The 24,829-nt window shown below is 45.8% G+C and overlaps 1 protein-coding gene across 8 annotated transcripts in view; it reads left to right on the forward strand.

The window, feature by feature from the left end:
* Positions 1–22,478, forward strand: part of FOXN3 (forkhead box N3) — a 391,477-nt gene extending 368,999 nt beyond the window's left edge. For all 8 annotated transcript variants that reach the window (XM_041758145.1, XM_041758151.1, XM_041758147.1 and 5 more), the window contains 2 exons: positions 1,781–1,886; positions 15,497–22,478. In XM_041758145.1, coding sequence (XP_041614079.1) covers positions 1,781–1,886; positions 15,497–16,046 — 656 coding nt within the window. In that variant the 3' untranslated portion in view covers positions 16,047–22,478. The remainder of the gene's footprint in view (positions 1–1,780; positions 1,887–15,496) is intronic.
* Positions 22,479–24,829: the final 2,351 nt, after the last annotated feature.

A 24,829-nucleotide genomic window follows, 5' to 3' on the forward strand; every position in this document is an offset into this window, starting at 1 on the left:
TGGTTAAGTCTCCTGTCTCAAATGGTCTGCTATCTGAAATCAGGCTGCTGGTAAGGGATATGGGTAAGAGTTCCTGATCTAGTGCAACCTACTCTCACAGTTCAGTATGGTAAGAGAAGGGCAAGATTCCGGCCCACTGGACTGCACTGGTAGTACTGGCTTTGGGCACTGATTTCAGTTCTGTCTCCCATCCACCAGCAGCTGGGGCTTTACACTAACCTAGGAAAAAAGTGGCAACAATATTAGCAAGAGCCACAGAATTCTCAAGGACTTGGTCTGTTTAGCATTATCTCATATTCAGGAGTGGACATTGACCCTACATGAGGGACTTCTAATTAACCTTGGAATATTTATGTAAACATGTCTTTAGAAGCCTAAAAATTACAGGAGTAAAAAGTAATGTTTGTGTTTTGTCAAGAGCATGCCTCTCAATATGGACTTTAAAAACTTAATATCCAGAAGGGTTTTCATTTTTGAATGCATAATTTTCTAGAGCCTCTTTGGTGTGGCTTTTGTTTGAGAGAGCGTGATTTATCCACCTTGCCTCTGGATGAGACTGTGCCAGGGCTGCTAGATGAGCACAGCCAGAGCTCTGGGGAGTCCGGACGCCGTTCAGAGGAGGAAGCAGAGATTTCAGTAACTTGCACGAAGTCACACGAGAGGAACTAAGATGAAAGCTAAGGCTGTGAGCCCTGAGGACACGTGGAGGAGTGTTGGTAGTACGGGACGAGTATTGGCCTGAAACAAATGAACCTGCTATTTGGGAGGTTGAAAAAGATGGACTGTTGGGGGTTTCTTGGGGTTCCCCTGCTGTGACTCAGGTGTGAGGCCACTGGGAGATTGTCTGGAAAAGGACAGGGTCTCATGGTCGCTGGCAAAAAGGTTGCCCTACTGTTGCTCTGGGGATGAGGGTATTTCGGAGAAGGCAGAGGATGATGAGACTGAGGAGGAGATGGGAGGACTGGGGTGATGATGTCCTCCCATCTCCTCAAGCCAAATCTGTTCCCCAAATATGTCCAGTGGTGGCCCATCTTACCCACTCAGTTGCCTCTATGTAGAGAGATTTGTTTGGGGGAAGCTTCGAGAGAGTGGGCCCTCCAGAGTGGGCTCTGCAGGGTTCTGAGGCGGGAACCAGAGCTTTCCAGCCAACCCTCTACTTCCAGCCAACACTGAGGAAGGGTCTTTCCTCAGGCAGCAGAGATCATTGTGAGCATGAACTGTGTTGTGAGCGCTGAGGTGCCACGTAGCTTGTAAGGTCAGCTTTGCTGTTGTCTTGGCTCTCTCTTTCCCTTGTTGGATTAAGGACACGTAGAAAGGTGTTCTCAGCTTCTGACTACGACCAGAGAAGCATGAGGGAATGCTTTTGTTTGGTCATCGCTGCCAGACTTGTGTCTGTGTTCTTGGGGTCTTGTTAGGGCCTGACTAGAAATAAAAGCTTATCTTAATACATGCAAGGAAATCATGTCTGAAGCCCATTTTTTAATACCCTTTTTTAAAGTAATGCATCAGTAATTTGATTGTAAAGTACTGGTCTGACATGGCTGACCGAATCTCTTTCTCTTGAGGCATGGTATCTTTCTTTCTCCTCAGTGTGCATGCGTGTGTGCGTGTGTGCGTGCGCGCGCGCACGTGTGCGTGTGTGTTTCTCTCTGTCTCTGCTTCCTATGCCAATACCACTTTCTCTCTCTCCCTCTCTGGTGTATCCAAAACTTCTGACTCGAAGCAGAAATCGTCACACCTGAACTCACCTGTGGTGTCTCTCTCCCACTTGCTTTTGCAGTGCCCCCTGGAGTGATACAGAATGGAGCGCGGGCTCTGAGCCGTGGGCTGTTTCCTGGAGTCCGGCCTTTGCCAATCACTCCCATTGGGATGACGGCAGCTGTGAGGTAAGGGAGATGCCCCCTGGGCAGAGCCGGCCTAAGGAGCGCAAAGGGCGCCATGTGTCCCACAGGCCCACTTGGGATGGAGAGGCCCAGCCTCTCACTTGGGAAGACAGTACAGCTGATTTGGGTGTTCAGAAAAGTCCAAGTAACTCCCAGGGACCCCAAGCCAATAACCAGCTTTTCCTTCTGGGCTCAAATTATCTTGGTCTCTTTGCAGATACGGAGATAAAGACAAATTAAGCTTTTTTTTGTTCTAAGAAGCGGGGTGGGGGGCAAGTTGGGTAGAAGGAAGTGGTGAGCAAGTTAGTCATTCGACTCTAGGCTAACTGGTCTACCTCTAGAGTGAAATGCAAACTCGCAGTGAGTGGGATATAAATCACAGCCGGGGTCCTTCCCTTGCTCAAAATCAGATCAGTTGCTAAACCACATGAACTCTTCTTGTAAAATTGCTTCCCTCCATCCTTCTGTGACTCCATTGCCGGTCCTGGATTAGTGTCTCTTCTGGGGTGCCAGTGTGAGTGCCGCCTCTCATCTTCCTGCTGCTTCTTTGCCCCCCCTGCCACCCACCCATCAGCCACTGCTAGACTGATTGCCTAAAATGTGTCTCTCTGGCTGTCCAAAAAAGCACCTTCTGTGACTCCCACACATCAGCCTGACATCATCACCCCAGTCCTCCCATCTCCTCAAGCCAAATCTGTTCCCCAAATATGTCCAGTGGTGGCCCATCTTACCCACTCAGTTGCCTCTATGTAGACATCCCTCAGCCTCCGTGTGCAAAGCAGCACCCCCTTCAAGGTCCATCACAGGAACACTTGCTTTACAAAGCAACTGTGGATGGATTTCTCTTTGCTTTGAAAGCCCCATGCTTTGGTTGTGGCCATTTGATGAGTGAACCTGTGCAGTAAAGTTCTCTGTGTGTCCCCCTCTGCTCAGTAGTTCGCTTGCCATAAGCAGGGGCCAGATTCTCACTTGCTTGGCTGATGGCTCCTCATGTTTGCATGGTGTCAGGCCCAAGCTGTCACTTAGAAGGCCCATTGCGCTGAGCTGTGCACCTTCACAGCATCCTCTCCTTGCTCACTCTGCACTTTTGGATCAAGTTTGCATCTGAAGGCCATTTTATCTTAGTGAAGTCTCATGTCCAGCTAAGAGAAGAAAAGGAAGAGGTCCTGACCGTTGCCCTGCAGAGGTGGGACTCAGACTTAGGAGGAACTGGCGGTGGAATTCCTGACCTCTGATGGCCCCCTCTCCACTGGGGCTGGAGTCTCTGAGCTCAGAGGAGGGACCTCAGGAGATCTCAGGATCTCCTGCTTGTGCAAGCACCCTAAGGGAATGTGGAGAAGTTGGTTCTGTAAGCATTTGAGGGTCTATAAGCTGGATTCAGCAACTATTACAGGAATGAACCACTGCCTCAGGTGAACAGGATACACACAGGAAGAAGGGGCATGTCCTTTCTTCCTCCACCCTCTTCCCAGGGTTCCTGAGGCAGCTCCTGTTGTCTGAGCCTAACATGGAGCCAGATGGTGCAGCAGACCTGGGGCTGGCATAGCCCGTCCCAGCCCACAGAGCACCATGGAAGAGTAGATTTAGGGCTGAGGAGCACTAGCTTCAAAATGGCACCACTTGCCTGATGGCTGTCCACTGTGAAGGCACTCGTAGTCTCAGAATGACCTCTCTGAGCCTCAGAGAAGTTTTCGGTGAAATGCACAACTGTTAGTTTGCAAGACTAAACAGGTTACCATGTGCATAAATAAGAGAGAACCTGACAGTCAAGGGAACTGTGGTGCATTAGTGCATTATCCAAATGCCAGCTCTGCACCCTCCACCTCCGTTTCAAGAGAAATTAGGGAGAGGAGTGTTGCAAACTCTGTAAGGTCAAGAACCTTGGTCAGAGGACTCTGCTTCCTTCATGCCCCAAATGCCTGGCAAATAATGGACATGAGATGCTTTTGGAAAGAATAAACATAAATAATAGCCATGGGGGTGTTTGCAGAACCCAGTGTCTATATAAAACCCATGAATAAGTCTTTAGGGTGCTGAGGAATCTTGTTTTGCTCTTTCACATTCATTGTAATTTTTTAAAAAAAATTTTTTGTTTTAAATTAGACTATGTATCTGAGGTCAAAAGGAAAACAGTCCACAGAACAAGGGCAGATGTCTTCCAGACCCTGTGGCAGTGACCAGGGGTTCCTGGGCGTGTTTAGCGCTTCCGCCACTAACCCCCCTGCAGCTCAGCCAGGGATGGAGGGAGGGCCAGAGAGTCATTAGCACCCACTAAAGACCAGTTTCCTACTCTGCTTTGCGTGATAGGTTTTCTGTGTGAGTCTAAGCGACTTCTCCTTAAGTGAAAATATTTGTCTTTCAGGGATTTTTTTTTCCACCACTGAGTGGCAAAGGCCATGTTTGTTTGTCTTAACTCTGAAACTGTTATTGACATAGATGAAGTGTTACTTTTATTAGCTGATCATTACACAGCTTGTATTTGCTGGGTTCCTTTGCATATAATTATGATGTGAAATCTCCTTGTAAGAGTATCTGTCAATAGTGTAATTGACTTTACAGTGTTGACTTTTTACTCAATAACCTCAGAGATTGGCCCATCCTTAGGCATTGGAAACCTGCTTATTTTTAAATTTGCCTGGGCATGGAGTCCTCAAGACACATTATCCTCAAAATGACTCTCACACATCTTAAAGTTTTATGCCTGCCTGTGTCTTCTGTTTTCCCAGAGAAATTCCTTGCAGAGAATACACTGAATGGAACAAATGATGATAGCCCTAGAAGAACTGTTTCTGGCCCTTTCAGGAAACAGGAGCCCCAAATTTCTTAACATTTATAGCATTATGGGCTGCCTCCCAAGTAGGGACCACAGCAACTCTCTGGGATCTGGGTCACCTTGCTTCCAAAACTAAGGGCTCTTTTTGATCCCAAGTGATCATTCAGGTGGTAGAGAAGAATTAAATGTCCAGGGCTTGCCAAAAAGGACTGGGAGAGAATTGCTGAGGTTAGGGTCCTTCAAAAGGCTGCAGAGCCCCAAAACTACATCTAAGAACTCAAGAACCAAGTTTCCCCAGTCCTTATTCTGTGGCTGTGGGATGTTGGGCAGGTGTGCCTGGCACATGGCGTGCACGAAGTAGATGTCTGATAAAATAAGTAAACACAAACAACCCAATTCAGAAATGGGCAAAGGACTTGAATAGACATTTCTCCCAAGAAGATATACAAATGGCCAAAGCAAGTGAAAAGATGCCCTGCCTCACTGGTCATTAGGGAACTGCAAATCGAAGCTATGAGATACCACTTCACACCCATTAGGATGACTCGTAGCAACAGCAGAAACAAACAAGTGTTGACAGGATGTGGAGGACTTGGACCCCTTGTGTGCTATTGGTAGGGATATAACATGGTGGAGCCATTGTAGAAAACAATAGGGCCGTTCTCAAAAAATTAAAAATAGAATTACCATATGATCCAGCAGTTCTCCTTCTGGGTATGTACCCAAAAGAACCAAAAGTAGGGTCTTGAAAGGATGCGTGTTCATAGCAGCACTATTCACAAGAGCTAAAACGTTTAGGCAACCCAAGTGTCCCTCGACAGATGAATAAATAAGCAGCACGTGGTACATAACACACAAGGAAACATCAGTCAGCCTTGAAGAGGAGAGACATTCTGACACATGCTATGGTATGGATAATCCTTGCGGACATTACATTAAGTGAAATAATCCAGTCAAAAAAGACAGACTCTTCTGTTCCACTTAATGCAAGGTATTTAGGGTAGTCAGAATCATAGAGACAGGAAGTAGAATGGTGGTTGCCAGCAGTTGAGGGGAGGAAGGACTGGAGAGTTCGTGTTTATTGGGTGCAGCATTGCAGTTTCATAAAAGGAAGAATTCTGGAGATGGATGGTGGTGGCTGCACACTATTATGAATGTATTCAGTACCACTGACCTGGACAATTAAAAATGGCTAAGATGGTAAATTTTTCACATTTAAGTATTTTGCCACAATAAAACCAGTTGGAAAATAAAATAAAATTAATGATGTGGGGAGCCTCTTGAATTCAACTAGCCTGCCCTCCACTCACCTTCCCAGCTCCCCTTTCTGACCACCTGAAGCTGAGCCCCAAACCCCAGGAAAAGGCTAATATTGAGCTTCTTATGCCACCGTCAGGACAGTGTACATCTGTACCCATTGGTTTTAAGGGGTGGTGGGGGTCATCTGAACTGCAGCAATTTATAAAATTAAAAGAAAGTTCCATCCAGTCACCATCTAAACCTGCTTAATTTGGGACACCTGAGTGGCTCAGTGGTTGTGTCTACCTTTGGCTCAGGTTGTGATCCTGGGGTCCTGGGATCGAGTCCTGCATCGGGCTCCCCACAGGGAGCCTGCTTCTCCCCTGCCTGTGTCTCTTGCTTCTCTCTGTGTATCTCTCACGAATAAATAAAATCTTTTTAAAAGTTTGTTTAAAAATAAATAAATAAACCTGCTTAATTTTATTTGGACCTCAAATGAAAACTGCAGTTCCCATGAAACATATAGTGAGTCAGGAATGAATGGTCTTACTATAATGTGGAGCATTAATACCTAAGGTCCTGTCAGAATAGTCCCCAGGAAAATTCTCAGCCTAAGATCTGCTCCTGCTCACCTAACTTTGTCTTTCCCCTTGAGAAGATGTTTGTAGGAGTTCAGGGAGCTGACAACCTTCAGTGTTAATATAGGGTGTTAGTCTAATTACTAACCTGAGGGACCTGAGGGATGATTTGCCAGTGGTCTTTTTCTTTTTTTTTAAGATTTGATTTTTAGGTAATCCTTACACCTGTCCTGGGTTCAGGAGTCACCTGCTCTACTGACTGAGCCAGCCAGACATTCCTGGGCTCTCTTTTTTCAATTGAAGTATAGTTGACGTGCAATCTTCCATTAGTTGCAGGTGTACAACATACTTGGACAAGTCTGTACTTTATGTTGTGCTCATGACAGGTGTAGCTACTGTTGGCCACCGTACAATGCTATCACAATATCACTGACTATATTCCCAAAGCTGTACCTGCCAGTGGTCTTTTTATATTGTATTTTGCTTTGTTTTTATTTTTTATTTTTATTTTTTTTTTTTTTGCTTTGTTTTTAAAGACCAAGCACCTGTCAGCTTCGTCTTCTGAAATCACAGTCTTTGAAGGCAGTTCTGAATCTCAGGATTAGGTTATGCTTTATGGTAGGAGGGAGAGGAGGAAATAACTACTGGCATAGTATGGCTTATTTTTTATTTTTTTCTGAATTTATTATGATAACTGTAGGAATCTGTCCACTTCACCAAAGTTTTCAGATATATTGGCATAAAGTTACTCACAATGTGTCATCTTTTAAAACACCTTGGTAGTTATGTTCCTTTTTCATCCCGTATTTTAATTCAACATCACTCTTCTTGCTTAATCTTGACATAGTTTTTTGGTTTTCCTCTCAAAGAATCAACCTTTGGGTTTTGTTTTGTTTTGTTTTTTCATTTATAATTTCCTGTCTTTTTGCAGGTTTATTCTTTTTTCTCTTTGCCTGGATTGGTTTCTTGCATTTTAAACTTTTCTCCTTTTTTTGTATACAAGTTTAACATTAATGTCCTTGAAACTACTGCCTAGCTGCATCCCATAAGTTTTGATGCCTTTTATTTTCATTAATGGTGCAAGTATTTTCTAATTTCCATTTTGATTTCTTTGATCCACAGATATTTTTAGAACCATGTTTTTAAATTTTCAAACTGAGGAGAAGGTGGCCATTTTGTATTTTTAGTTACCTCCTCAACACTGATTACTAAGTACCAGGCATCACGGTCAGAGGGTTGCTCTGTAAGATACTGCTGCTTTGAAATTGGAGGAGACTTGCTATATGGTCTAGTATATGTCAGTTTTTATAAATATTCTATGTGTGCTTCAATATGCCTTCTTCATTACTAACACATGTCCTGTGTATGTCTATTAGATCAAGTCTGCATGCTAACCCTTTGTGGCGGGGGGGGGGAGCAGGAAGGCATGCACACAGGAGGGAAGGCGGGCATGCTTGATCAATTGAATACTGAGAATGATGTATTAAAATCTCCCATTACAATGTGGATTTGACCATTTCTCCTTGTAGCTCTTTCAATTTGGGTTGTATGTATTTTGAAGCTATCTCAGCAAAGATATCCATGTTTAGAACTGTTATATCTTCCCGGTGAATTGAATCTTTATGAATGTTTAATGACTCTCTTTATCTGTAGTAATGATTTTTGCCTCGAAAATCTGTCTTCTCTGGTTTTAATATAGCTATAGCTACACCAGCACGGGATGATAATGACATTTTCCATCCTTCACTTCTATTTTTTTGTCTTTGTATTTTAGGTTTTTCTCTTAGGAAAAAAACAGCATTTAAAAAAAAATTGTGTTAATGATCTTTACCTTTTAGTAAAGATTTTTAGCCCTCTTTAATAACATATTTGGATTTATTTCTGCTGTTCTCATTTTGCATTTGTTTGCCCTATTTCCAGATTCTTTTTCCTTTCTTGCATTATTTTAAATTGATCAAGAGTCTCCCATTCCTTTTTTTCCTTCTAATGGTTTAGAAGTTACATATTCTGTTTCTCTTCTTTTAGTGTTGATCCCAGAACTTGTAACATGAATATTTTAAAATGTTTAAAGTTAATCAATACTTTTAACCTCCTGATCAATACAAGGCCCTTGGAATGCTTTAACTGCTATTCTCTCTGCTATTCTCTCTCTCAGATGATGTGCTACAGTTGTCCATTACTTTGTTTCTATTTCAGGTTGTTGTTTTTTTTTAAGTCACTTAGTCATGATTATCATTGTGTTGTTCAGTCAATACTTGATTACATTTTTTTGCTTATCATTTCTTCTTGCATCTCAGGTCTTTTTTTTTTTTTTTTTTTTTTGGATCCTTTTCCTTTTTTCCTGAAATATATTCTTAAGTTCCTTATAGTGAGTATCTGCTTTTAGTTAAAAGCCTAACAGCTTCTTGTCTGAAAACATATTTATCTTGCCTTCCTTCTTAGAAGATAGTGTTACTGTGTATATAGTTCTAGTTTAACCATTCTTTCTTTCCTCTCTCACTTTGAGAATATTTTTCCACTTTCATCTCTGTTGCTTCTTTTATCTTAACTGGTATTCCTCTTTTTTTTTTTAAGATTTATTTTTTTTTTTTTTGATTTATTATTTTAGAAAGAGAGAGCTCATGCATGGCGGGAAGGCCAGAGGGAGAGAGAGAATCCCAAGCAGACTCCCTACTGAGCACAGAGCCCACCACAGGGCTTGATCCCAGGACCCTGAGATTACAACCTGAGCCGAAGTCAAGAGTCAATTGAGCCACCAGGCTCCCCACTGATACTCCTCTTTAGGGGATATGTTCTTTTTTTGCTACTTTTAAATTTTCTCTCTCTTTTTTTTTTTCAGTACCTTTCATCAAAACGGGAAAATTCTCAGATAGTTTTCTCTTCAGTGTTGGGTCTCCCCCCGTGTTCTGTTTCATTCTGGAACTCCAGTTGGATTTACAGTGGGTCTTCTTACTATAGTCTGGATTGCCCAATCTTTTTCCATATTTCTGTCTCTTCGTCTCTGCTGCAGGATTTATAGTCTCTTCAGATCCATCTTCCAATTCACTGCTTGCCTTTTTCTTTTTCTTTTTTTTTTTTTAACTAATTTTTCACTTTCAGCTTCATTGAGGTTAATTTCAGGGGTGATACTTTTTTCATCTCGGGCAACCCTGATGCTTTCCAAAATCTGTCTACTTAGATTTCATAATCTTTTCTTTTTTTCTAATATTTTTCAACTCCCACTTTCATTTCTGTGAACATGCTTGACATAATGTACCTACTTATTTCAGTATTTGCCAGCTTTGCAGTTTAGATTCTGTAGTTGGTTTTTCTGTTGTCTCTGGCTTACGGTAGCTTATTTCTTTTGTGGGCTTTTTTTTTTTTCCTATGAACCTATGTTCCTTGAAGTCTTATCTGCGTGAATTCTTCATGGCATGATATTATGGATTGTCCTTCCAAAAAGATTTTGTATTTTCTTTCAGTAGGCACCCCTGGGCACTGGAAATTAAATTTAGTTTGAGGCCTTTGGGTCCACACAGTGGACTTCTGGCGTCCTACCCACAAGACTCAAGGCTTGGGATTAAAAGAAACTCAGGAGGCTTTTCTTATTGTCACCTCTGGAGCAGAGGTTGAGGCTGGCTCTTATCCCCACTGTCTGCCTGTGAGGGGCAGTTACTCTTCCCTAGAACCTCACTGAACTGAGAGTATCATCATTCAGAGGTCCTAGCTTTTTACATTTACATAACATTTTTACATTTATACATTCCTAGTGGCCTTCTTGGTGGTTTTAAGTTATGAGCTTTCTACTTGAATATTTGATTAATCTTAGTATGTGGGGATCTTTGATGGCTTAAATTCAGGTTGCGTTCTTCAAGAGAGGATTTGCTTTCGAAACTTACACTGGGAGCTTAGGGACCAGTACACCTGAGGCCATCTTAATCCCCTTCGAGGAGCCTTGGTAACCGTGGAGCTGGCTAGAATCAATCTTCTGCCACTGTCCCCATCATCATGAGTTTGGGCTCTGTCCCAGTGCTAGGATAGACGTTTGCTCTGGGGAAGCCCTGGCTTTCTAGGTTGCCTACTACCATTTCAGAGTTGTCCCTTTATTTTTTTAACTTTGTATTATGTGACGTTCTTTTGGTACATGTGTGTTTGCATGGGTTTCTGAGATTCCCCTTATTTTCCAGTGAAACTAGCAATGACTTAAAACTGTGTTGTTGTACCTTGTCCAGGATCTTTTGTGTAGTAGTCAGAAGAGTGTCTTCCAGATGTCTTCTCTGCCTCCTGGCTGGAAATGGAAGCCCCAAGCCATCTCTTCTCTTCGTGTCTTTCTACCTGTGTTTGGTTTTAGACAAACCACTGCACTAGCTCCAGCTCCACAACTGTTCACAATCCCATTAATTGCATGCTTGACCAAAATCCAGAGTTCTCAAGTCAATCCCCTGAGAGAACAACTTCACCCTAAATGGTAGTCTCTAGATTTAAAACTTTCGGTTCCAGAGAAAACTCTTGTGCCCAGGGGCAAGGTAGAGGTGATAATGAACCAAGAGAGAAGACCACAAAATGGCCATATCTCATTAGAATCTGTACTTTGACTTGTTAGTTGCAAGCATTGCTCATTCCCGGTCTGAGCTAATATGATTTCTCACCTTTTATGTTTGATATTTCCCATCAATTTGACAAGAGAACGAATACCAGGTTTTTGAGATTAGTAACATGTGCTTTTGTCAAGGCTATGCTAACAGGATCATCATGAGTGGTGTTACATAGAAGTTCAGTTATATCTGTAAAATGGCAGACGTCTCTAATGTATCTCATGCTCATTTCAATGAATGATTTTGAAGAAGCAGTTGGATATTTACCGTCCAACATGTTCAGGATGACTGGTTCCTTCTTTTCAGTATGTGGCGTCCCGTAATGACAACCCCTGGCAGCAGGAGGTGTTCGACACCAAGTCCGTGCAGCTGGCTTGTTCCGCCACGGACAACATCACATCAAGTTATTCATAATTGAAGGAGCTTGTCACTCCCTGCTGGGTTTGTGTATAATTTATGGATTACACGCCCATTGCTACCATCTCAGGGAAAGTTAATTTTATCAACTAAGAGAGATACTTTTATATTTTAATTCCTACTCCTGGAACTTAACGTCTGCATACCTGTTTTTATCCAGAAATGTGATCAACAGGTATATTCGGTTTCCTGTGTTCATCACAACTTCCCTACCCGAGAGAGACAGAAAGATACTTCAAATTCCTACTTGAGCTGTCTTTGAGAACTAGCTGGGGCACCTTGGACAAGTCAACAGGACTTAGGTAGTTTCTGTTCGTTTAATCTGTAAAATGATTGGTTGAATTTGGCCAGTGTTCCAGCGTGTGGATTATGGAATCACTTTTGACGTGCAGCATGGTTCTGGGCGGTACCAGAGACCTTGCCATACAGAACATTAAACTCATGGGCTACAGAAGTGACATCCTCTTCTATTCTCCATGTGATTGTAGCGTGTCTTTAGGACTTCTCTCATGCTTGTTTATCTCCTTTAAGAAAGAGAAGGTCTCAGGTCCAGAACCTTTCCTCCTGTAATAGTCTGGAGCTCGAATGTTCGGTCATCGCTGTCATTCTGAGATCTGTCTCCCACCTCCCACTCCAGACTTTTCATTTTTAAAAAAGTTTCTTGTGGAAAAGAAGAAAAGCAAAATGAACAGCAGCTGCCTTTCACCTAGATTCACTAAGAATTAGTCTTTGGCAGTACTTGCCTTCTTTCATACTCTTGCTCCCATGATTCTCTCCCCCTCGCTCTTTCTCTGTGTATCCTGTTCTCCTGAACTGTGGTAGTGAAGTGAATTATTAGCTCCATGTTGTTAAAAAATAAGGTTTCAGAACTAAATTGATTTTCTCAAAGCCCGCCATAGCCCAGTTTGCTCATCCAAGTGTCGCTGGCTTCACTCTGAGACTGTTTTATGCCAGTTCAGTAGACCAATTATTTTGGATTTTACAGCTGTTACCTGAAACAACAAAGATCAAGAGAACCATTATCCGAGACTTTCAATTTCATTTGTTTAATAACTATTAATAGCTACCTGGGCAATTAGTTACATTTATCGAGTTTCATATTTGGAAACACCTCAAAGCAATCTTCCTAGCCACTTTTATGCACCCAAGACAGAGCCAAGAAACAGGAAGCCTGCAGAAAATAGATATCGCAGGGGCCATTCCCCAAAGTTCAGGGGCTGTGTTTGCAGGCAGGCCCATCAGGAATTCCTCTCTCGGGTCCTCTTTCCTCCAACTTTATACCCTGTCCCCATAAGCCTCCTGGCCCAGAATACAAAGAAAACAAGAGTGCTCAGGTAAGCATGTCCCAGCAGCAGGAAACAGCAGTGAGCTGTCTGACGGCAACAGGGGAAACCAAGGCAGAAGTCTCAAGTACCACTAAGAACCATCCTCTCCACTCAGAACTCATCATTTCACCATCACCCCACCCTGTGAGGGAGACGAGCCTGCTGTAAGTCACTAGTTAGCAGTGCTGGGATGTGAACAGAAGCCTGTCTGCCTTGAAAGCCAGGCTGTTCCTAGAAGGACTGGGCAGAGGTGGTATGAATCTGGGGTCACAGAGCACAGGACACAATCTGGGGGGGCCCTTCTGGAGAACGCTAGGACTTCATGGTGCGTGCAAATCGTCACTGTGGCCTTGTCTTTGCTAAGGTTGCCCCTGATGGCCCTCAAGCATTTTGCTGGTGCATATTACAGTGGGGCTTCTCACCACCAGCTTCTCTTTAGCAGAGCACTGTGGGCCCTGGAACCAGAAGAGGGGAGACTCCTTGGCTTCACTCCCTGCTACTCCATTTACACCAAGGACTCTCCTCCCCTTCTACTTTCTCTCTGGGCTGCAGCCAGGGTCTTGTGGAGCCTCACAGCCCACAGGGATGGCAAGAAAGAGAGGGTAACAGCTTGTGACTGAATCTTCTCATTGGGCACAACCCCAAAGGCCTGCCAGGTGCCATACGTTTCGGGGGTATCCAGTAAGGCGTGTTAGGGGAGACCCACAGTATCTCCCCAGACTTCGTGCTCTCTGCTGCACAATTGCATCTGCTCCAGCACTTGCTCAGTGTATGTTGTGTGTCCACTCTGGACCCGGCACATGCTAGCCACTGGGGGACGTATCATGACCAGGCCCCGTCTTGTGGAGCTAACACTCTTCACAGGAAGCACACAGACGGTGGGAAGTGCTCTCTGTGGAGGGAACGTAGTAGGAGTGTGTACAGTTGGGGGTGTGTAGGAAGGAAGGAAATGTGTGCTCATGTTCCCCAGATCTCCTAGAAGCGTGTCGTTGGGTGGATGGGCTTACAGGACACAGGGCGGGCATGAGGCAGGAGCACACCTCTCCTCCCTGCCCACAACAGTCAGCCCTCCTGTCCAAGGTCAGACGCCAGGTCTTCCACAGACCTTTCCTCGCCCTCCATCTATTCCCTCCAGCTCGAAGTGATCCTGAGTCCTGTGCGTATTCATCCCTGACCACCGCCTCTTCTGAACACCCACTGTGTCCTGTGCTCTATCAGAAATACAGCTGCCATCCAGGCAGAATCAGGGCCTGCCCCTGGGACTGAGTGGCCTAAGCAGGAAAGGACATCACAGTCCTCTCCCTCAGACCGGGCACTGGTCCACACGGATGGGCCTTCCCTCCTGCCTCGGCCCCACAGCCAAGTGGGTGCAGTCACCCTCCCCTTTGCCAGTATGGAACCACAAGGGAGTTCAGTTCATAACTCAGACGTAATGACGTGAGACCGTGGGTCCTGATGGGAGCGTATGAAAGGGAGCTAGTTCTAGGGAAATCAGAAAAACAGCGAGAGTCGGTCAGATTGTCCTAAGAGGCCATCTCAAGAACCAAACTTTGGTCTCAATCCCAACTTGGCTGCACACCAGCTGTGTGGCTTTCTAGACCCTTCTTCCAGCATCTGTAAAATAAGGATGTTCAGGTTGGCTTTCCAGAGCTGCGTGCACCCACCTATGCAGAGGGTGCCCGGCAGGGGGTGGAAGTGCCGTAGCTTACTGCTCTCCCACCTGTGACATAACCGTGACCTGCTTCTCTGTTCCACTGTCAGCATCTTTGTGACCGTGTCTGTATCTGGTCCCACCTAGGCCGCCTCCTCAGGACCCTCCCTCAAGCCATGCGTTGATGTGAGGGGTTTGGTGAATCTTGGCAGAACGAACTGGGGTGGGGGGGCCTCTGGAAGAGAACGGGCCCAGCCGGGTGTTGGCAGGTGTGCAAAACCAAGCACAGCTGAATCTTTCCAGTTTAATGTAAGAGATGGTGCTCCCACCGCTGCCACCTCAGAAGAGTGTGGTTTTGCCATCTATGCACAAGAGGAGAAAAAATGTGGGTGCTGGAGGAGGAGCCGGGGTCGGGTGGGAGGTCAGGCTTCAGGATGCTGTGATGTCTAGAGCCAGGTCTGCCGGGTTGGTGGGGAAGATGGGGTCGGGGGTCAGGCTTTGGGATGGGGGTGGGGGAACAGGGAGGGGATCTGGCTTTGGGACCCTGTCTGCAGAGCCAGACCTGCTGGGGAGGTGTGGGTGAGGACGGGGTCAGGGGTCAGGTTATAGGTCACTGTCCACAGAGCTGAGCCTGCCAGAGGTGGTGGGTGAGGACGGGGTCGGGGGTCAGGTTTCAGGTCACTGTCCACAGAGTTGGGCCTGCTGGGGGTTGGGGGGTGAGGACAGGGTCGGGGGTCAGGCTTTGGGATGCTGTGATGCTGTCTGCACAGCCAGGCCTGCCTTGGGGGCGGGGTGGAGGGATGGGGTGGGGGTCAGGCTTTGGGATGCTATGATGTTGTCTGCACAGCCAGGCCTACCTGGGGGTTGGGGGGACGGGGATGGGGTGGGGGTCAGGCCTCAGGACGCTGTCTGCAGAGCCGGGCCTGCCTGTGCGTGTAGCCCCCACCTCCCACCCCAGCTGGCAGAGCAGCAGACTGCGGGGAGCAGGGCCCTAGGCGTGAACACGGGCGCTAACCTGTGTCCCCTCCGTGTCCCTTCCCACTGCCCCGTCCGCAGGAACGGCCTGGGCGGCTGCCGGGTGAGGACTGAGAACGAGCCGTCGTGCGGCTCCCCGGTGGTCAGCGGAGACCCCAAGGAGGATCACAACTACAGCAGCGCCAAGTCCTCCAACGCCAGGAGCACGTCGCCGGCCAGCGACTCGGTGTCCTCCTCGTCGGCCGACGACCACTACGAGTTCGCCGCCAAGGGGAGCCAGGAGGGCAGCGAGGGCAGCGAGGGCAGCTTCCAGAGCCACGAGAGCCACAGCGAGCCGGAGGACGACGAGCGCAAACACAGCCCGAAGGAGGCCAAGGATGCCCTGGGGGACAGCGGCTACGCGGCCCAGCACAAGAAGCGCCAGCATCTCGCCAAGGCCCGCAAGGTCCCCAGCGACACGCTGCCCCTCAAAAAGAGACGCACGGAGAAGCCCCCCGAGAGTGACGACGAGGAGATGAAGGAGGCGGCGGGCTCGCTCCTGCACTTGGCAGGGATTCGGTCCTGTTTGAATAACATCACCAATCGGACGGCAAAGGGGCAGAAAGAGCAAAAGGAAACCACAAAAAATTAAAAACAAGTCACTGATTTGTTTTGAACTTTCGGCCATTTGGTTTTAGCATGTCAGGAGATTTCTAATGATTTGTGGCAATATCAGCAATTTTTTTTCTTTCTTTTTTTTTTTTTTTTTTTTCCTTTTGGTTTGGTTTTCTTTTCTTTTCTTTCTTTCTTTTTTTTTTTTTTTTTTTAATTTGCCCCTCCTTTGTTTTGGACCCTTAAGAATTTTATTTTTAAAGGAGATTGAAGCCATAGAACTCATATTGACACTCAGCTGTTTTACAAAAGCTTTTCATTATCTGAAGACAAAACCGAAAAAAGCCAAAATTACCATTGCTTCCTCCAGCTTTGTCAGAAACACGTGGCTGAATCCGCAGGGATGCCAACGATGATGCCACGGGAACACCCACTCGGCACCTAGAAGGCACGCGTGCAGAGTAATCATCAATCAGGCCCAACCCTTAGGTCTAAACATGGTCAGGTCGTCCCGCCCATTGGGGTCGCTGAGTGAGTGCGTGTGAGGCGACTGGGGAGAAGGATGAGCCCCTGGTCCCCGGGGAGCTGACCCAGGCTCTTAACCCCGGGTGTCCAGCTGTGCCAGGAAAACCCTTGGCATTGCCGTGGGTTTCATTGCCATGAATCGTGCAGGGGTGGGTGGACGGAGTGGGGAGCGGTCTCCAGTCCTTTGTGCTTCTGAGCTGTGCGGCCTGGTATCATCTTAGGAGGTGGACTCTGGGCCACTCATTTTACACCAGGTGTCCGCGACTAATGAGAAGAAACTGGGTCAGTTTTTAGTGACATTGCTAATCACTGAATTTTGTTCTATATTAAGAGAATGTTTCACAAGCCATAAGCCTGAAGGTTGGCCCTGTGCACGCGCACACAGAGAGCAAGAGAGATTGAGAAGAGAGAGAGAGAGAGAGAACTGACGCAGAAAACAAGCTCTGTCTTCTTAACTGCCCAAGTGAAAATCAAGTCCAGGAAATTACAATAGCTGTTAAGGAAGAAAATAATGGTACAGATTCTTTTTTCTGCCTGTCAAAACTATTTGATCCGAGTGAAAACAAAAAAAGCTACAGAACCTGCCATTAGTATTGTGGTGTATTTTTAAAAGATGAAAGGCACATTGATGGACAAACAAAAGTAAAAAACATGGCAAAACAAACAAACAAAAAAACTCCTATACTGCCCTCAAAATGGAGTTTGCAATTAATGTCAGTCAGGATTCTTCTTTGCAAAATCAGTGATTTCCACATTCAGCCAGTGTAGCCAGCAGAAATTTCTGATCCACAATGCATGGATTCCTTTGAAAAAAAAGAAAAAAAGAAAAAAAAAAAAGAAAAAAAATCACAAAACACAAAACTTTTTTTTATTCAAAAAATAACAAGTTCTTGTAAGGTAAATAATGTATTTAGCATGAAGCATGAATTATTTTCATATAAATATAGAAAATAGAGAAAAGGCTATGCCTCTAATTTTTAAGCCCTTAGGCTTAGAGTTTCTTTTGGTTTTCTCTTTTTTTTTTTCTTTGATTTTTTTTCTGTTGTTTTTTGTTTTTGTTTTTTTTCTTTCTTTCTTTCTTCCTTTCTTTTCTTCTTCTTCTTCCCAATGATTTTGTTTTGGTTTTTTGAAGCAGGTGTTTAAGGTTTAACCTTCTTCAGGGACAAATTCTGACTGTTGGGGAATCTTACTCTGCAATATAAAATATCTTCATGTTCTGGTAGGGCCTGGATGGTGGAGCTCTGTACTGCCTTGTCTGAACTTCAGCCCCCGACCCCCCGATTCTCTGTTGAAAAGTGTGTCCTTTCTCTTTGTACATGTTTACCATGACGCAATAATTCGAGGGCAAACTTAGTAGTGAGTGTGTATGATAGAATCAAGAGAATTCTGGGATGCTGACTTGAGGAGACCATGATCGTGATTTGGTTCTAGGAAAAAAGGCAGTGAATCATTATGCAAATTCGCCAGGAGAAGGGGAAGCACGCTAATGGGCCTTATTGCATGAGGGTGTGAGTTAGGGTACCCGCGAAGGAGGGAGCCACTCGGGGGTTGGAAGGACCAGCCCCAGATGGGTTTCCTCTGAAGCCACCTCCCAGTGGGACGGAGGGGCCGGCCACCTCTGCCACCTGAGCACACGACCCGACCTGGAACTAAGCCCACCTAGATTAGGAGAGCTGAATTTAGACCGGACGATGTCACGCAGACCAGAAACTCCCGTTATCTTTGCCTGAAAGGAATTGTCTTGGGAGATCCGGAGAGAAGTGTCTGAAAGAATAGGATCTCCCACCCACGTGGAGGGGAATTTTAAAACCCCAACAGGAGCACCCACTCCCGGGACTCAGGATGTGGTGGGTGAGGGAGAGTGGGGGACCGGGGCGGGGGGGACACAGTGATCTTGAAAGACGGGCCAGTGGCCCGCCCGGTGGCCACGGGCCATCACGAGTCCAGTGGCCAGGACGGACGGACGGAGGGAGGGAGCTGACGCATACCCCGTGCTTTGCTTCCTCTGGGTTGCTGATGAGAGAACCTGGGGGAAAAAAAAGTCTACACCTCAGGACAGGGTCAAGTTCAGTACCTGAACCTGAACGCTTCCAGCATATTAGTTCCGGGTGTAGATGCGAAGAGGATGTACTATTCAAGTGCTCCCTCCATCTCCCCCAAGTGTCCGACACCCCAAGAGCTGTGTCTGCTGCAGAGCTTGAGCAGCACTCTGATGGGTTGTCACCTGACCAAGCTCGGAAGACACCCCTTTCGGCCCCGCACCCCACCCCCAGGGTGAAGGTCAGACTTCCCTCCTGAAAGGCAGAGGCGACATCCAGGACTTTCTGGCGGGGACTTCTTCCAATCCAAACCCCCCCACAGTGGGCTGTCTCCCCTCATTTCATTTTTCTAAAGGAGCAAAGGCCTCTTTTAGAAAACAATAAAATGCAATGTGTGTGATTTACTTTTCTGATCTCTTTGAGAAATAGATAAATATAAAAGTGTGTTCTTAACTCCAGAACCACTCTTTTTGCATAAATACCTCATCGGGCAGCTTTCTAAGTGTTATTTCCTGAGTCTCCCTCGGCACCCGTGTGGGCGCCACCAGGGGGACTTCTAGGGGAAACTTTAGTGAGGGTACTTTTTTCTATTTTTCTTCTGTTTTTGGAGGCATACACATTATGCATAACCAAAACAATGGCTCAATTGTGTTTAACTTTGTATTTTGATCGTTGAGAAAAAAAAAAAAAACCAACAACAACAACAACAAAAAAAAACAAGTATCAATGTGTATGTGGCCGTTTGTAGTTAAATTCATCGCAGAAGGAGGTTGCCCGCGTCCTTGCCAAGCCAAGGGGCAGGAGGCACCCTCTCTCACTCCCCTCCTCCAAGAGCAGTAGAGGATTTAAGCACAAGCCTATTTGTGAAAGAATATTTTGCTCAAATGTAATTCACTTTAGTCTTGGAATTACTTCCCAAACGTCAGGTGTTCTTCTAGCTTCCAAACTTAGCCTATGTACTCATGAGTCTGACAGGTCGCCTGAGCACCGTTCAAGGGGTGTGGTGTTTTTGCTTTCATTTCTCCTGCTGGGAGAAGTGGCGTTTTCATGTGTCATTCCAGTATCTCACGTACTCACACGGGGCGGGGGGGCGGGGGGAGACGGGGAACTATAGCAATATTTAAAGATGCTTTGGAAAACAAGCATGAACACATCAGCACCACGACATCTACAGTTACTTGCTGTTGGCCCTCGGACCCATTTAAGAGGAAGAGACTGTAGCTCTTTTTTCTTAAATGCTCTACACATAGACAGTTATTTTTATGCTACTCTAATCGTCCTTTATCTAGTGCTACGTGGAAAGGGTCTGCATCATAGATTTTTCCCAGCCTTATTATATACCATAAGCTCCTACTTCCCTTCCCTCTCTGATCAGTACACTTTAAAGAGTTCTTTGGTAAACAAAGCTGTCTATTTGGAACCCACGTTTGGGTGGTGGTTTGAGATGGCCCAGACGACTGTGGCAGTTTCGGTCCCGGGGCCGAGTCTTTAAAGGAAGGGATGCGTCCCAGGCTTTTCCCCCAAGAGCTGACCTTTCCCGTGGAGGCAAGTCGGCGCATCCAGCCCCTGCCAGGTGCGACAGGAGCTATCCCACAGGGCCTTCTAGAAGCTGCCCCAGGGACAACTGCAGGCTGCGGGCTCTGCAGAGTGGACACCGGCCAGATGGCTCCTGTGGCCCAGCTCAGCCCCAGGACGGCCCGGCACCGAGGGCTAGCGACTCGCCCTCCGGTTATCCCCATGCCACGCCTGTGGGCTCTTGTGGGCTCTTAGCCTCTCACCGAAGGGCTTTTGGAGAAGGAATCAGAGTTCTGTACAAGTGACCTACATGGGAGGGGTTTGCATATGGGATGGGGTTCAATTCAATGTGACTTCTCTTTTCCCTCTAAACTTGATTCAGGTTGGGACTCGTTTCTTTCTGGTGGATCACAGCTGCCCAGATGTTGCAATTGATTTTTTATGTTTCTGTAGAGAAGTTTGTTTTTTGTTTTGGTTTTTTTTTTGTTTTGTTTTGTTTTTTCCTTTCATCTTCAGGATTCTTGCCACCAAAAGAACACATTTGAACTCTGTGTCCCCTCTTGATTGTGACTTAACCAGTGTTGACAGTTAAATCCTTGGTGTCGTAGGTCCCAGCCCTCCAATACTATATCAAACACTGTTATGCACATAATGCAGCACTGTGATCTAATTTAAATAATACTTTTTTATTATTTATACTACTATATATAATATACATCAACACTTTTGCTATATAACCTAAGTGATAACCCTCTTTTAGTTACCTGCCAAACTCGGGACTTTGGTTTATATTGCAGTTAACACAGTTACCAAGTTGTAATGGTGTCTTCTTTTCCTTTTTTTTTTTCCTCTTTGTAACGGAATGTGTAAATCAAAGTATATACATTGTGTGGTGTTCCTGTTTCTGGAGTTTCATGAGGATTTACACATGGCATCCAGTGTTCTGTATAGACCCGCCTACCTTTGTGAATTCATCTGTTAACCCCTCTTCCTTGGAGAGAGCGCCAGAGGTGGTTAACTCCTTGTTTTTCTCTCTCTCCTACTGGTTATTCTTGAATTAAGCACAGACTCGTCAGCTCGGTTGCTTTATCATGAATAATGCGTGTGACCTTGAAATTCTTCCACAGTTCAGCAAACAAGTGCTAGCTTCACTGACCAAAAATTAAGGAAGGAAAATAACTTTTTTTTTTCTTTTTTCAAAACGATCCATCTCGTAACGGCCGAAACCGATGTGTCTATGGTGCTGCATTTTGCTGTCTGTCCTTCTTTCGAAATCAGACCTAGGTGAAAGACCACTTCTGACTTTACTGTGATATGCTCACAAGTACCCTTCCTTGTCCGTTTCGTTAGCATTGAAATCAAGACTATTTATTTGGAATCTATTCAGCAGTGTTTTTTCCACTGTATTTCATTTGCAAAAGTTGAGAACAGCCTTCCCCACCTTTTGCAAATAACTGATAGTCCATATTGGAATCGCACAGACTTCGATATGGTGAGCCTATCAACCCTACAAATTGTATTTCATCCTTCCATGACTGTGGCCTGAGTTCCCCAGCCCCCACCCCCTTCCCCCTTTTTTTAGGTGAACCTTAGCACAGTTTCAGTTATTTAAACATGAAGCATTTCCTGAGTATGTATGTTGAGGCCATTGAAGCTCAGAGCTGATTCAGTAACCAGTTCCATGCCGTGTTATTCACACTCACTACTTATACTGCCGTGGTGAAAAATGTGGGTGGGGGGGAGTTATCCGGTGTGTCTGGGAAGCATTATACACTTGTACATTTTTTTATACTCTGATTCTGTACCATTTCTGAGTTTCATTTTTGTTTTACAGAAGAAAAAAAAACAGTGATAAAGCAATCAGAAGACTAAGAGGTTTACTATCGATGCTTATGGTCGTCTGACCTTTGCTGGCCAATAGACCCACATGGCCAAATTATAATTTTACTAGAGTAATAATTTTTTGAGAGCCAATTTTTTTTCCTCTGTATTTTCTGTATGAAACTGCCAATATCATGAATAGAAAGGGAGAACCGTAAAGGAGAAAGAAAGTGATGTTCAGTTGCGTTTGCGTTACCTAGAGGAGCAGTGTGGAGGCAGGCACGATCAGCCGAACTTTAGGGACCTGATGGTGTTGCTTTGGAGGCATCCATACCTGCATTTCGCATTCTTCATATGTAATCATATTGCCAAAGACAAACTATTTCATCATTTATTGTAAATAACACTTTTCCCCCAGACCTACCATAAAGTTTCTGTGATGTATTGTCTTCCAGTTGCAATAAAAATTACTGAGTTGCATCAATCGAAGAACAATGCCACGTAGTATTGTGTGCGCTGCGTCTCCATGTGCAAGTGCCGAGGAGTAAAATCATTTATATTTCTTACCTGCACTAGGGTGTGTGTCCTGTTTTTTACAGTTTGATTTTAGGGTCCCAGCCACACTTTGACTGTACCTACCCATCATGCATGCTTCCCGGGTTAAAAACAAAACAAAAAATCACATACCTTTTGCTAATACACAAACTCCCAGCTGAAGGCTGGGCTCGCTTGTGGGTCTCAGGACTCCAGTGGTTGGGAATGACAGCAAGCCTCCCACCACAGAACCTAGAGCTTGTGGTCAAGACAGACTGCCTTTCACTCGGAAGCTGTCAAACAATAAACTAAAATTCTACTTTGGGGCTGGGGGCTGCCAGCCTACGCTAGGTGCTGAGGGTTTCTTGTGGTGACTTGGAATCCTTAGACTTCCTTCTAAGATTTAATGTCACCAATCCATGACAACTGCAACACACCCCAAGAGCCAACAAGGAGCTGGATGGCAGAAGGAAGCGCTCAGGTGGTTCATAGATCACAAGCCCATCACCATACTGGAGGAGCAGAAAGGGTGTTCTATCTGGTGATGGTTTTGTTTCAGCGCACCGTGTACATCTGGGTTCCAGCGGCAGTGGTAACCTCAGGGGAGTTGGCCTGTGCACTGTTCTGCTGGGCCCCCACATTCACTGGCGTTTTACAGGTTCTCAGGCCATAACTCCTGTGGTCAAGGTGTTACTGCAAGGTCAGGGGGCACAGCCGTTCCAGAGAGGCCCCTCCTGACAAGACTTCCCAAAGTGGTCACCCAGGACCCCCATGTGGGCCAGCCTTGCTGCCATTTCCATTCCCACTGCTGAAAACCACCCATGAAGCTGTGGTGTCTCCTCCTGGAAGATAGACCTTCAGTATTTGAGGAGAACTGGTTGAGAGGAAGAGTCACTTGGGTGGAATCTATGAATCAGGTAGTTGACCAAGCTGAGTATACATGAGGTCAAATGTAACGGCCGGGTGGCCCCGGTAAGAAGCTCATATTAAACATTTTTCATTAAGTCAGCCTCAAAGTGGCTAGGAAAGAGTCACCCAGACTGAGGGATCTCTGCCCAGATGATAACACCTCCAAAATTCTGCTCTGCCCTCCAGGGGATTTCGACCATCCCACAGAAGAGGAGGAAACCCTGGTCATCAGTGGTGACCTGCAGGGAAGACCAAAATGCAAGGTCTCTGAGCTACAATATGGTTTAAGTGAGAAAGGAGACCAGTAGCGAAGAATTAAAATAATATGATAGGAGGAAAAAAACTGCCACCAAAGTCAAGTTCGGGGTATTACGTATTGCATATTATTTTTGTCAATGTCTCATATGCTACCCTCATGAGGCCCCTCTTGTTTTTAATTCAAGGAACATTTATTTGCTGTCCTGGTGACTGCTGGGTGACCGTGACAGGTGGAGCTAGCCTCGAAGGGACTTGCAGGCTAGTGGCAGAGGAGTCCTGAGTGTGCGTGGAAGGCAGATATGGAGGCTTAAGCGGTGCCCCAAAGAGCTTGGGGCCAGTCCTTCTGGAATAGAGCTTCCTGAGGTTGTTAAGCAGGAGCAATCTTACTGGACCCAGCCCAGGGTATTGCCAGGTGACTGATTTGAAAGGACAGCACTGAGATGCGTCCCTCCGCTGCTTCTGTGTGTGCTCACTTCCTTCCCGTGGATGCGCATGCCTCGCCTCCCCACCTGGGTTCTCTGCCCTCAAGTCGGTGCCGGACCACCCCTTCCTCCCTCTTCAATTCACACTCCCAGTTCCTTCCCCAAAAAGAGGTCAACAAAGGATGATCAGCGTCTTTATCTTCTTATAAAGGAGCTTGGTATAAATGAAGAGAGGGAGGAAATCAAGGTACTAATAAAACTCTCTCGTGTCCGTGACTTTCTTTCCTTTCTGCCCTGGTTCTAATAGCCACGTTCGCCGTGCTGCACTGTGCACTTGGTTGGGGAGCTATATGTCTAAGGGTTCTTTGAACCAAACTAAGAGATTCTAGACTCTTCCTTGAAGGTGTAGTTAGTTGCTAGAGAGATGCCTTATTTGCATATCTAAGTAATACTCCTCTGATTTTTAGGTAATCGAGCTGTGGGCTGTCCCTGCATGTTAAAAATTCTTCCCGGATGATTGAAAATGGGTTATTTTCCAAAAACATCAGGCAACAGTGTTTGGCAAAGTTGCATGACCCCTGAGAGCAGGGACATTCTCCCCGGGGACTGCAGGGACCCCGGAAGACCCTTTTGTGTGTTGATGCTGTGTTAGTGGTGTTTCTCCTCTTGTCTGCTCTGCGGATGAAAAGGAAGTGTCCCAACTAAGCAGTCACCACCCTTTCAGAAAGTTTTGAACAGATGAGGGGAATTTTGGAGGGAGCCTGGGCATGCTGAGGAGGCTTTTAGGTGTGGGAGGTCCA

This window comes from Vulpes lagopus, chromosome 6 (assembly GCF_018345385.1).
Source record: "Vulpes lagopus strain Blue_001 chromosome 6, ASM1834538v1, whole genome shotgun sequence".
In the NCBI taxonomy this organism is placed as follows: Eukaryota; Metazoa; Chordata; class Mammalia; order Carnivora; family Canidae; genus Vulpes; species Vulpes lagopus.